This window comes from Felis catus, chromosome B3 (genome assembly GCF_018350175.1).
Source record: "Felis catus isolate Fca126 chromosome B3, F.catus_Fca126_mat1.0, whole genome shotgun sequence".
Lineage (NCBI taxonomy): Eukaryota > Metazoa > Chordata > Mammalia > Carnivora > Felidae > Felis > Felis catus.
In genome coordinates, this window is record NC_058373.1 from 72,123,732 (window position 1) to 72,137,500 (window position 13,769).

The window sequence follows — 13,769 nt, forward strand, 5'->3', positions numbered from 1 at the left end:
CTCAACACGGGGCTCAATATCATGAAATTGCGAGATGATGACCTGAGCCGAAACCAAGAGTCGGATGCTCAACTGACTGAGCCACCCAGGCTCCCTGCCATGTAGTGTTCTAGTGCATGGATTTTCAGAATTTTATTAACTATTTCTCCACCACAGACAGTGAATTTTTGGACATTTCTGCTATTGCAAATATTGCTATGATACACATACATCATTACATACTTTTGAGTTTCCTAGATGCAGAATCACCGAGTCAAAAGGCACTGACATTTCAAATTGTTACATACTGAAACACTGACTCACCAAAAAGATTGTTTCAACACTCCCATCAGCTGCTTGCTGTTCCTTAAGTCCACTGCCAACACTGGCATTACCATTTATAATGGGCTGAATTATATCCCCCCAAATTCTTATGTTGAAAACCTAATCCCTAGTATACCTCAGAATGTGACTGTATTTGGAGACAAGAGTTTTAGAGAAGTAAGTTAAAATGAGACTGACAGGGTGGACCCTAATTCAACTCGACTGACATCCGTAGAAGAGGAAATCTGGACACATGGAAAGACACCAGGGATTTATGCACTAAGAAAAGACAAGGTAAGAACACAGTGAGAAAGTAGCCATCTACAAGCCAAGGGAAGAGGTCTTAAAAGGTAACCAAACTTGCCGACCCCTTGATCTTGGACTTCTAAGCCTTCAGAATCGTGAGAGGATAAATTTCTACTGTTTAAGCCACACGGTCTGTGGTATGTTATCATGGCAACCCTAGCAAACTAATCCACCACCTTTAAAATTTTGTATTTCTTGTATTACAACGATTTGCCTTTACTTTTTTAATTTAGCCCTTTATTTAACATACACACACATAACTCTTTCTATGCTCTCTTACCATGAACTAAGCACTGTTCTCTGTCCTTCATAAATGCTTACATTTAATACTCCTAATAACTCTACTTGGTAGGCATTATTACTTGCATTTTAGAAATAAGGAAATTGGGGCACCAAGAGGTTAAATAAACTTGCCTGAAGTGACAATATTGTAGAGTTAAGATGAGAATCGAGGAATTCTTGCTCCAGAGTTTATGCTCTTAGCCACTACATTATTTGTAGAATTATTTGTTATACACGTATAATTTTTATATAGTCAAATAAATGTTCCATTTATGAATTATGAATTTTAATGCCCCCTTACAAAGATCTACTTTACTTGATAATTATTTTAAAAATCCATCCATGTTTTATAGAAAGTTCATGATTTCAAGTTTTACATTTGGACCTTTCATTAAACTAGTATTTATTTGAGGAATGACACAAGAAATCCAGTTTTTTTTTCCCTAAATTTTTTTCCAGTTGTTCTAACATAATTTAATATTTTTTTCTTTCCACTGATTTAAAATGGCATTTAAATTCATATACTAAATTCTCATAACCATTTGAATCTATTTCTAGACTCTATTCTCTTTATTTTAAATGTTTATTTATTTATTTTGGAGAGAGAGAGAGAGATAGAGAGAGTGCACGAGCAAGGAGCAGAGAGAGAATCAGAAGCATGCTCAGTGCTGAGAGTGCAGAGCCTGATGCAGGGCTCGAATTCAACAACCACTGAGATCATCACCTGAGCCGAAGCAGGAAAGCTTAACCAACTGAGCCACCCAGGTGCCCCTCTATTATCTTTATTAATGTTATTTCTTCTCTGATTCCAAACTCTTAGTAATTATTATATCATAATATGCTTTAATGTCTGTTAAAGCTAATTTTTGCCTCAATTTTCTTTTCAGTAATTTCTTGGCTATTCTCACATGTTAATTTCCCCAGAAAAACCCAGGTATCAGTTAGCCAATGTACTGAACGTGTATCAAGAAAGAAGATACGCATTTATAAATATTAACAGCTAGAGAAGCACTTAAGGTTCGTTTAGTCCAAACCTTCATTTACTAAGGAAAAATTCAGACACAGACATAGACATAGAAGCTAAGTAAATCTGCCAGGCCCACAGTGCTACTTAGAAGAACCATGGGTCTCCCAAATCTTAATACCAGGTTCTTTGTATGGTTGGAAACTAGAGCCAAAGGTGGTACCGTAAAGCAACAATGAGAGACAGAGGACTAAGTTTAGTCCAGCTTCTGGTCCAGCTTCTTTTATTTTCTTTCAATGTTTCTCATCTTCAAAAGGTAGGAAAAAACACTGTGCCTACGCACCCAGTTCAGAGAGTCAGAACCCTGAAGTGTAGAAAAGGTAAGGCAAATAGATAGATGGACAGTTCTAAGAGAAACCAAAGTACTGACAGAGCCATAACAACAACCATGCACATTACTTCATACTTGCTTAGTTTTTGCAACACTAGAATTTTGGAAATGAGTATTGTTATTTGTATAGTAATTGCTTTTTAGCTAAAAAAAACCTCAACATTTAAAAGAGACGACCATGACCAGGCCCCACCTCTTTTACCTTTTAGGCCTACCTCTCTTATAGAAAAATTCTTAAAATGTACATAGGCTCATAGTCTCTCGTATCTATTCCTGGTTTGTCTGCCAGAATTAAACATGATTTATCTACTACGTTCATTTGGGATCCTTTTACCTGAATGCTGCTTTCTTCATCTTCCCGGGGTGACTGGGCAGGCATGACTTCTACATCTGAATTATCAGATGAAGTATTACGCTTTCTCTTTTTACCCACCACAGGGGTGATGGTGCTAAAAAAGGAAAAACCAAATTCATTTTCAGTAAGGGCCAAATTCATTTAGGAGATAAAAAATGTAATTAACCTAACCCATCGTATATGAATGAAACTTCCTGATAGAAGTGTCTAGCTCTTCAGTTGAGGGGACACACAGCTATTGAGCAAGGTGTCTGAAAAAAGAAGATATTGGGGTATCTAAGCCACGGGCTGACCTTTACATCAGATGTGACAAATCCTTGCTACTACTGTACTCACAAATACCTGAAGAAAGGTGGCTAAGACAGTGGAATAAATACTGGGCCAAGAACTGCAAGGCCTCACTTTTAGTTTCAGTTCTGTCACTAGCTGGGCATTAGCTTCCTTATTTATACAATAAACACTGATGAGAATACCTGGTTGACAGTTGTTGAGGATGAACTAAGATAGGACACGTGAATTTTTTCTTAAAAGCTGAAAAATCTTCTGCAAATATAAAGCATTATTGTAATTCCACCACAAAGCCTGAAGACTCCCAGGGGTAGAAGTTAGGGAGAAAGGAATGAGGCTACAAGACATGGATGAGAAAGAGGGGACGCTCAAACGTGACAAGCCCTGGTTCTGACAACACTGCTTCAGGCTGACACTCGTTGCTGAAATCTTCTCTAGTTCACAGATGAGATGCAAGAACAGGGCAGCTACATCTCCAGCAGCTCTTTTACTGATGTGGGTGGTAGGGGAGATAGTGAGAAATCTCACACCACAGCGATATAACATCAGGAAGACATATACAAACATAGTCAACTTTTAACATAATTCCCAACACAATAGTTGGCTATCTTTCCTGTGCCTTGGTGTTTCTCTTTCAAAATACGCTAATTTGCAAATTTCTGTTTAACAAATCATAAAAGCATTGGGTCAGAGAAAAGAAAGGCCTTATTATCCTCTATGACAAACAGATTACCTTGAACTATGTAGCTGCTAAATACAAGTAGTTCCTCTCAACAGTAACTTACTTACTTACTTAGTTACTTATTTGTTTATTTTAAAGATTTCTTTAATGTAATCTCTACACCCAATGCGGGGGTTCAAACTTATAACCCCGAGATCAAGAGTCACACGCTCTAGCAATTAATTTAAAAACAAGTGCGCTGGGGGTGCCTGGGTGGCTCAGTAGGTTAAGTGTCCCACTTCGGCTCAGGTCATGATCTCGCGGTTCATGGGTTCGAGCCCCACATCAGGCTCTGTGCTGACAGCTCAGAGCCTGGAGCCTACTTCGGATTCTGTGTCTCCCTCTCTCTCTGTCCCTCTCCAGCTTGCGCTCTCTCTTTCAAAAATAAATAAACAATAATAAACATAAACCTTAATTTTCATTTAAAAACAAGTACACTGCCCTCCAAGGCCCCAACAAAAAAGCAGAGGGTTGTACTCACTTGAGCTTACTCTTGCCCTTAGTTTTGGAGGTACCCGATGTTTTGCTCTTCTTTGGCTTTTCTTCCTTGAGCCTCTCCCCACTGCTCTTCTTCCTGCGTTTCTTTTCACCTTCTTCCTCAGGCCGAACACTGGGCAACTCATCCTCATTTAGGACTCGAGGTATGTTCTGCTCACCCCGGGCGCGGGCCCTAGCAATAGCCTCCGCTACAATCCGATTTGCCTTCTCCTGCTTCTTCTGGTGCTCCAGCCTGCGGTTTTCCTCCATTCCTATCTTGCCCCCCGTATGAGGAGCAGAGCTTGCTGGTGAAGACAGAGCTGCCACTTCACTGGCACTCAGAACTTTAACTACGGACAGCCCAGAAGAGGCCCCTTGGGAAGAACCAGCCTACAGAAATAAAGACACTAAAATTTCAACATGCTTGTAGCTGCGTGGCCTAAATAAAATCCAGCTCTAAAGCAGATGGGCTAGAAACTTTTGATCTCTAATTCCTCAAGAACCAGATTCAGACCAAGTCTGACTGAACCTAGACACATTTAAACAGACAAACAAAGGTGTTTTTTAGTGGGAAAGAGATGAGAAAAGGCAAGAATTATGCCAAACTTCAATATCCTTTAGACATGCTTCTAATGTCAATACCCATCTCCATTATTCTAGAAAATTTTCCAACAATATAACCAATACTAATCGCTAGACCAAAAGTAAAAAAATTCAAATTCTACTCTTGGCCTACCTTTACCTTTCTGGAGGTGGGGGCGGTGGGAGAGGTGAGGGAGGGAGGAGTGACAATCACCTGGCCTCTTTAAAACAACTTTTAAATGAAAGAATATTGCCATTCATTTTTACTCCACAATAGTAGGAAAAGATTGTAAATAAAACAGTTCAAAGACTTATATTAGACAAATCATCTCTTAACCCGAACCCAACAATAACCCTCAAATCTTTTCATGACATAATTAAAAGAAAATTTCCACTGGTAAAAGGAAGAAAAAGACTGCATTTCAGTTCAGAGGCGTGGCTCTAGAGTGACCCCACATTCAACAATGAGTGGTTGTGGAGGGTGACAGCAAGGGGCCAGGAGGTTGGTCCTCCCTGCTCCCTGTGGAAGTCTCACCTGTGGCTGCAGCACCACCTTGAGCGGTACTGAAAGTCTTTGCCCTGGGCTCTGTCCCGGCCCCATTATCTGAGCCTGCTGCACAGAGGAGAGTGTCACTGGCTGGGTGGAGGGTGGTGGCGGTGGCTGAGGCTGCGATGATGGAGGCTGTGGTACGATCTGGATTTTCTGCTGTGGCTGTTGCACCTGCAGCTGGATAGTTACTACTTTGGCGGGCTGCCCCTGAGCATTCTTGGCTTGAGTCAGGGCTGCCAGCTGGTTGCCCTGTAACACTATCTTGCCTGGTAGACTCCCTAGAACGACATGCCGGTGTCCTTGGGGACCTCCAGACTGTGGCTGCTGGAGGACCAGGGTGATGCGTTTCGATTCACCCTAGAGTGAAGAAAGGAAATTGCAAGAGAGGCACGACATTAAAGAATGGTATACTCTTAAATATTTACACCAATTTTCCTCATCCTAGAACCATAAAAACTGAGAGTCAGAAGACAGAGTACATTTTATTTTGTCCATCCTCCTAGCTGTCCTGACTGAGTCTTCTATCACCTCTGCCCAGTGAGTGTCAGGCCCTATTTTTGACAAACTCCTCACAGAAGGCTATCTTCTAAGGTAGTCATTCCATTTTTTGGCAGTCTGTTAGAACCGAAGTCTTTATAACCAGCCTCCTCATACCTTCTTTCCTCTGATCCTACTTATCTTAATACTACCCCCTCCCCCACAAACTCATCTGGCCCTTTATTCAGAAGCTAGAACCTCTACTTTCTTACAATAGAAACAAGCCTTTTCACTGGATAAAGGACAATCTCAGTAAGAACAGGGAAAACATATACATGGCTTCTGTAAGTCTTGTAAATATAAATAAATAATGACTGTTCCCACAGCATCCAATATTTCTCATAAAACTTTATATTATACAGTACTATGAATTCTTGTTTAATGTCTGCCTTCCTGGCAGACCGTGAGCTCTGTAAGGACAGGGACTGTGTCTGTCTTGTTCAGCACCAGCTAGGCACAGTGTAAACATGTAATAAGAGCTCAAAAAATGTTAACATTAACTGCTTTCATCTAGTAAGTAGTAAATACGGGGTTGTCAACATTTACTTTAAAAAAAAAAGAAAGCAAAGGTAGAATTTAAACAGGATTTTCTAGAGATTGGTCTCATGTGCTCTCTTCTCACACAGTTGCTGGGCCCTCTACTAAACCAAAATTCACCTCCCCCTTTCACTCAAGTCACCTGGGTAGGTGTAGAGGTCAGTGTAACTGCAGGCTTCAGTGGGGGCCCTGTGGCCCCAGGGTTTCCAGCAGGAGCTGAACCCTTAACTGGCTGTAGGACCAGCTGCTTTACTGGTCGGCTGGGCTGGACAATGCGCTGAACAGTAGCCTGGTTCCCAGGGACCTTGGCGGCCAACACTGTATTACCAGAGACAATGGAAACACCTGGTCGAAGGGGAGTGCCGGTTAGCACTTTGGTAAAAGTAACTTTTCCACCATTGGCTGTGCCAGCCACCAGGGGCTGAGCTGTGCTGGTGATACCTTGGGCCTGAATTTGTGCCACATGGGCACCAGTGACTGAGGAGCTTGGTGGGGCCTTAAGGATAACAATCTTAGGGGCTGACTGAGGTGGTTGCCCTCCAGCACTACTGGAAGAGACAGCTGTGGCAGAGACACCCATGAAAGGATTCCCTTGGCTCAGGATCTCCTGGCTCTTGGAGACCTGCAAAAGTCCTGATGTTGGCGTCGGTGTCTGTAATACAGGTTGGGCTGGCTGCTCCTGGCTGACGGGCTGAGTGGTATAATCATGCAAAGTTAAAGATTCTGGAGCTGGAGCTGTTGATTCTTTGGGAAGTTCTGTGGGGGCTGTCTCATCTGGTGGGGGGACCAGGTCACTTGCTGATGAATTCCCCACATCACCACCTCCACCTTCCTGGTTCATCTGATCCAAGGAGTCCAGAGAGCTTGGCAGTCCAAGGGCTTCCTCAATGGGGTCTTGTGTGACCTGGTTGAAGCTGTCATCAGTCAGAGAGTCCAGGCCAAATAAATTTGGGTCATCAAACAGATCCATGATGGGGTCTGCCATCTTGGGAAAGCAATGGAGGGTACTTCCCCAAGGTCTAGGGAGGGAAGGGGAGGGGGGGTACTGGCTCTCCCCTCCCCTCCCCTATTAAGAAAAAAATGTACACAATGGAAGAGGACTACTCTTCAGGTAAAAAGAGGCAAGAAACAAGTGCATGTCAGATTGTCCTGACCTTCATGGAGCAAGGTGGCTAGGTCTTCAGAGGAAGATGGTGAAACTCCTGTTGTGAGGAAGACAAATGAAAAATAAGCAAAGTTGGTGCCCTCAAAGAAAATCTCTCCTTCTTAGGTACTACCCTTTATATCAACTGGCATCAGAACAAGAAAAGAGGGAAACGTGAGGTAATCTGAGGACAAAGACACGGCAGAGAGAACACCCACATTTTTGCTTCAAACTAAATCTATAAAAGAAATAAAACCCCCTTTTTGGGCTTACACCTACACACTCTGAAGTTTCTGTCTGTCAAGAGCTTTGCTGTCTGTGTCCATTTCTTTATAATTATCATTCTTGGGTAGAGATCAGGAAATTTAACATTCATTCGCCTTCTATTTGAGGTTAAGTTGACAGAGCTTTACAAGATACCAGCAACATTTCAATGAATGTAGATAAAGGCTTCTGAATGTAGATAAAGGTTTCTGAATATATTGTATTTCATAAATTTCCCTTGTATTTTATATGCTTTTACTTACTACTGGCAAAAATAACCGCTTTTAACTAAAGCTCACAGTATAATCTTGCTACACTTATAGTGTAATTTTACCCAGGAAGTTTCCCAAACTTTGTGCTAATTAACATATCAATCTATGCATACTATTTCTGTTCTCAAGTCCCTTCCCCCCTTTCTCATATTTAAGATCAAAAACTTCTTTGGCAAAAAACTCAAGGAATTGTACATTTTAGTTACACTTATATTCCCAACTTTCTCTCTCATCGTTTCCTATATACACCCTACATTCCAGGCCAACTAGACTACACAGTTCCCCTAATGTGATTCCTATCTGCATGACTTTGCCTATTATGCTGTAGCTTCTGCCTAGAACACCCCACCCCCACTCCCAAGCATCTCTCCCATCTGAAATCTTTCCCACCTTCAAAGATCTTCCTTCTACTCTAAAAGAGCCCTGAACCTCCACCCCTTTAACCACAAAGCAATCTGTGATGACTTGGTCCTCCCACCTTCCTTAAATACCCACCAGTGTTATTCGCACCTGATTTAAAGCACTTATATTTAATAGTTAACTAAAATGACCAGTCTCTTGCCCATATCCTCCAAAGGCCCAAATGTTCCTTTGTGCAAATTATAAAAAGCTGCCTGCTCCTTAAGATGCTTGTCTGCCATCTGCTGGAAATTGTCATACTAAACATGTTATCAATGATGATAATGAATATGTGCAATGCACACCCTGCACAATCCTGCATGGTAGCCCAGCTGCTCTTTCCCCAAGAGACAAAAAGTTCCCGGATGGTAGGAACCACATCTTATTTATCTGCAGATCCCGAAAGAACCAGGAGGATATCACATACATGGTAGCTACTCAAAAAAATAGTTAACCAATTAATATATGTGCTTGCAGTATACGGAATGAACCATTCAGTCCTTACAAAAATTCTATAGTACTCCCTATTCTAAGAGGAGACAGTAGTTTCCCGTCTTGAAAAACTGTCCTACAAATAACTGAAAGCATGTTTACTAAATCCAAGTCTGAGGATTTAAGTTCATAAAAATGTTAGAATAGGTTACAACTAAAGCAAGGTATTGTAAGTACATCAACCATATAGCTAAAATGCATGAAAAACTGGCCTTTGTTCTTTGTATATGATGTCAACACTTGACAATTCAGGAAAGCCTTGCTTGATAAGACCTTCGGTCTTAACTTTTAAAAGACACCAGAGAAACAACTTGTCAGTGGCACAGTACGCAGACTTTACTAAAGAATTTTCCACACAACCCACAAACTATTTTTCCCCTCAACTTATTCCAGTTACTGTTATAAAACAATATAATGTGGGTAAATATCCCCGAAACCCAGATACAAAGAGAATAGACTGATCATAGTGTACACAGGGCATCTCCACCAATGTTAAACAAGATCTCCCTTGCTTCAGTAATTGTATACCCTTCACATCTCCCCCAGGATTCATATCACTTCCTACTTTTGGCTAAACTATTCCACCGACTCACTCCAGCCTCTCCTATTTAATGTCTGTCCCAAAGTTGCTCAAAATGACAATCAGAAAAGTTATACATATTTCTTGATTTAATAAAAATCTACTCAATAGTTTTAACCACATCAGCTTTTTTCTAGTTATGCCCTACTTTGCTGCTAGCTTTCATCTCCTATTCGCTGTCACAGATGTTGCACTAAAAAAAAAATCTAACAGTTAGGTGTCATATAAAAACTATAACACAAGTTTCCACTACTTAGAAGTTTATAAACTGCCTCTTCTTCCATGGGCAATTTTGTCCTTTCCAGTACTCCTTACTGGGGCAGAGGGAGTACTCCTTACTATTTATGCCTCCAAATGCTCTTCCTTTCCTCCACAGCAGTTCAATCACAGACAGAAATCTCACCTTTTTCATGGGAAAAACGCAGGCTAACAGTTTCTGAAATATTTCCTTACCCTCATACAACTCAAGTATAAGTTTTCAAAGGTCAATCAGTGCATTTGTCATTTGTCCCCATCCCCAATTTTTGAGCCAAATTTCTTCTTCCCCTCGTTCAGTCTGGGCCCAATAGTTTAAAAACATCACCACTGGGGCGCCTGGGTGGCTCATATGGTTAAGCGTCTGACTCTTGATTTTAGCTCAGGTCAACATCTCATAGTTTGTGACATCGAGTCCTGTGTCAGGCTCTGCACTGACAGCATGGAGCCTGCCTGGGTCTCTCTCTCTTCCTCTCTCTCTGCCCCTCCCCCTGCTCATGCTCTCTTTCTCAAAATAAATAAACTTTAAAAAAAAATTAAAAAGGGGGCACCTGGGTGGCTTAGTCAGTTAAGCGACCAACTTTGGCTCAGGTCATGAGCCAAAGTGAACTCATGGTTTGTGAGTTCCAGCTCTACACTGGGCTCGCTGCTATCAGTGCAAAGCCCACTTTGGATTCTCTGTCCCCCTCTCTCTCAAAAATAAATAGAACACTAAAAATAAGTAAATAAAATAAAAATAAACATTAAAAAAATCAAAAATAAAAACATCACCAGTGACTTAATGCCACACCACCAAGTTTCACCACTTCTCAGTCCCGTCACATCAACTCACCTCTACTGACCTAATTCATCTTGTATGTATGTTTTTAATCCTAGTCTCCTGCTTCTTTTCTAACTCCCATGTTTAAGTTGTCCTTGACTCTCAAAAGATGAAACCTTCTCCCAACATACCTCTAATTTTCTTCACCCCTCCATCTATTCCTACTTCATGGGTCATCCTGGCTATATCCACATCTGGTCTATTCTACCAAGCTCATGTATCACATGAATTCTCTTTCTATGGTTGAAATCCTGGTAGTAACAATAAGTAGATGTTAAGCATTCAAATACACGAAGCACTTAGATATCCCTCAGTAAAACAACTGCCTAGATAAAGAAATCATATCAGCCTTTTTTCATAGCGAGAATGAAAAGCTGGTCCTGGCCTATCACTGCCCCAAACAGAAACATATGTATATGCTCAAAAGGAAAGACAAGAGTTTGATGATTGCACTTAAATCACTTACTATAATTTTAATTTTTTTTTTTTAACGTTTATTTATTTTTGAGACAGAGAGAGACAGAGCATGAATGGGGGAGGGTCACAGAGAGAGGGAGACACAGAATCTGAAACAGGCTCCAGGCTCTGAGCGGTCAGCACAGAGCCTGACGCGGTGCTTGAACTCACAGGCCGCGAGATCATGACCTGAGCCAAAGTCGGCCGCTTAACCGACTGAGCCACCCAAGCGCCCGATCACTTACTATAATTTTAAACTAATGACAGAAACCTTGGTGGGGTGGGTAGGAGATGGGGAGAAATGGAACATGCTAGTAAGTTAGAATACAAGGCTACCTATCTATCATCTCCATATAACAAGTCAGTTAATGCTAGACAAATACTTTATACAATAGCCTTTCATTTCACCTCCAACTATTCCTCCTCCATGAAGTAAGGATAAACCGATGTTCTTCTGCAGATTTATCACCTTTACTATAGCTCTTCTTGGTTTGTTTTTGTTTTTTAAGGAATCTACAGAGTCTCAACTCTCCTGTTTTTATTTTACAGGTCTCCTTCTCCTGGCCCATTTCAAAAACACCTTGTCTGATCATAAAGGACTTTGTTTCATACTATTATCTACTTTTCATTGCAATCTCCCCATACCTTTCAACAAAGCAGTGATTCTCAACTAGGGGCTGAAAAGTATGTGCAGTTTGGAAATGTGTACTCAATGTCATAATTTTATATTTATCAAATGGAAGAGGAAAACACATCTCATTGTTTAGGTATACTAAGTAAAACCAAACAAAATCTTGGCCACTGAAGATCTGTAAAAGGCAACCGGGGGATGGGGAGATGGGGGAGGGTGATGGGAGAAGAAGCATGCCTGGTTTAGAAGGGTTACCAAACATCTCTCTGGTAGGATAAGATTTCTTATGGTCTCTCAAAAGGGAGTTTATCATAATTTATTGTTTACGATGGATGAGAAACACTGCAACAGAGATTAGTCTAGCTGTCTAATAGATAAAATTACATAAAATGAACTACAAACATCCATTCTCCAGACTTATCTGTACTGCCCACCCTCTTAGAATATAATGAACTAATGCCACAGTGACAAATACTGACATTTTTTGGGTAATATGCACTTCCAGAAAGTACCACCCATGCCCAGTTAACCTTTTGACTGCTCAAAGATTTGGAAAAGAACTATTCTACTTCAAAGTACAAATGTTGTTATTGGAAACTGTATCCTTTCAAGAGGATCAGCTGAAGACAGACATATACACATGTTATTGAAACACAAGATAGGTAGAAGCAGCTCAATCTAAATGAGAAATCCCTTGAAATAACCGGAAGGCCTAAAATGAAAATCACCAACGTAATTTTTGAAAAGAAGAATTTAAAAACTGTACCATGGAGACATTTATAAGACTCAAGGAGTCTCAAATCTTATAAAGAAATGGGAAATAAGCATCCAAGGTGAATGTAATCACAATTTAGGGTCAGCAAGGGATCAGGATGGAAGGACACAGACCCTAAGAAATGGAGCTCTCAACTTGGAGCCACTCAAAAGATTTCCTCAAGAAGATCAGGATCCTAGGCCATCTTCTATATCTTCACCATTCCCAATGCCAAATGTGTGGCTACTCTGTTTCTGTTTTCCCAATTACTGAAGAAAAAAGCACTCGCACCTCAATCAGAGGTATAGACATTTGGGGGCAAACATGGCTGGTAAAGTGAGCCTTTCTGAATAAACAGGGAAAGAAAGTAAAATAGGCAACTATGAAAGCTAAAAGCATGTACGTATATTCAGGGGTTAAAAGAGAAACTATAAAAATTATGTACTCATATGAAAGAAGAGAAGAAAAAAGGTAAGGAAGTGAGGGGTTGATTGAGAGGGAAACGCTACTGGAGGTGGGGGTGGCGGGGACCCGGGTACATTACCTGCTCATACTGCCGGGGTTGGTGCCAGGAAGGCCCATACAGCAAAGGGGGTAGATTTCAGGCAACTGGCGCCTCCAAAATGGAAATGAGGTACATGCACTTGACGGAGGGAGCTAGCGGGGTGCCCTCCAGGGTGGGGATGGCCAAGACGGGAAGATGCGGGGGGGGGGGGGGGGGAAGGGGGGGTGTGGATGCCCGGGTGGGAGCAATGTTAGGGCGGAAGCTACAGGCTGGGAGGCCCGGCAAAACCTGAAGGAGAAAAGAAGCTGTGCCTCACCCCAGCGGGGTAAGAGAGGTGCCTTTACCTGCAGTGGCCGTGGGGGGCCGGTTCGCCCCTCTCGCTGTCTCTCCAGCACCAGTTCCCCCCCCTTCTCCTGCGCAACCTAACTTGATGCTCCCGCCCGCCCCACATCCTCATTGGCCAAACCCTACTGCCACTCACCAAAGGCGCAAGGACGCAAAACAGCGCAAAGGGCGGGACTAGAGAGAGCTTCCCCCTCCCCCGCCACCGCGGGTTAGGTTGAGAACGCACGGAGAGGCCTATCCGGTTTCTAGGGCCGAGGCGAAGCCTGCAGCTTGCTTGAAAAAAAAGGGGCCTGGCCAGAAGCACAATCTCCTGCTGCGGGAAAGTAGTCCTGGGGATTAAATTCCCTACCACCTACACTGTATTCTGCACACCAAAGAGCGTAAACTTGGGAGGGAGGGTTCCACACTATGCCAACTCCGCCTCCCAATGAATCCCCTACCTTCTAGCAGCCCTGTCTATCCCTCTCTTATAGTGACTATACCGGATCCCACTCCCCATTAAAAAGGGCCAAATCTTAACACCATAATGGGAATGAGTCAGCCTAGTTGCTGGAATATG

The 13,769-nt window shown here is 42.0% G+C and overlaps 1 protein-coding gene across 7 annotated transcripts in view; it reads right to left on the minus strand.

Annotated features, from left to right (window-relative positions):
* The window catches only part of CHD8 (chromodomain helicase DNA binding protein 8), a 62,646-nt gene that overhangs the window by 35,201 nt on the left and 13,676 nt on the right, over positions 1 to 13,769 (minus strand). For 3 of the 7 annotated variants that reach the window (XM_019832775.3, XM_019832774.3, XM_011283119.4), the window contains exons 2-5: positions 6,436 to 7,495; positions 5,205 to 5,576; positions 4,092 to 4,477; positions 2,581 to 2,695 (exon numbers count right to left, since the gene is read on the minus strand). In XM_019832775.3, coding sequence (XP_019688334.1) covers positions 2,581 to 2,695; positions 4,092 to 4,477; positions 5,205 to 5,576; positions 6,436 to 7,278 — 1,716 coding nt within the window. In that variant the 5' untranslated portion in view covers positions 7,279 to 7,495. Of the gene's footprint in view, positions 1 to 2,580; positions 2,696 to 4,091; positions 4,478 to 5,204; positions 5,577 to 6,435; positions 7,496 to 12,904; positions 12,926 to 13,209; positions 13,305 to 13,769 lie in introns of those variants that run through there. The other 4 variants (XM_011283120.4, XM_011283123.4, XM_045059660.1 and 1 more) reach the window with 4 other exon arrangements.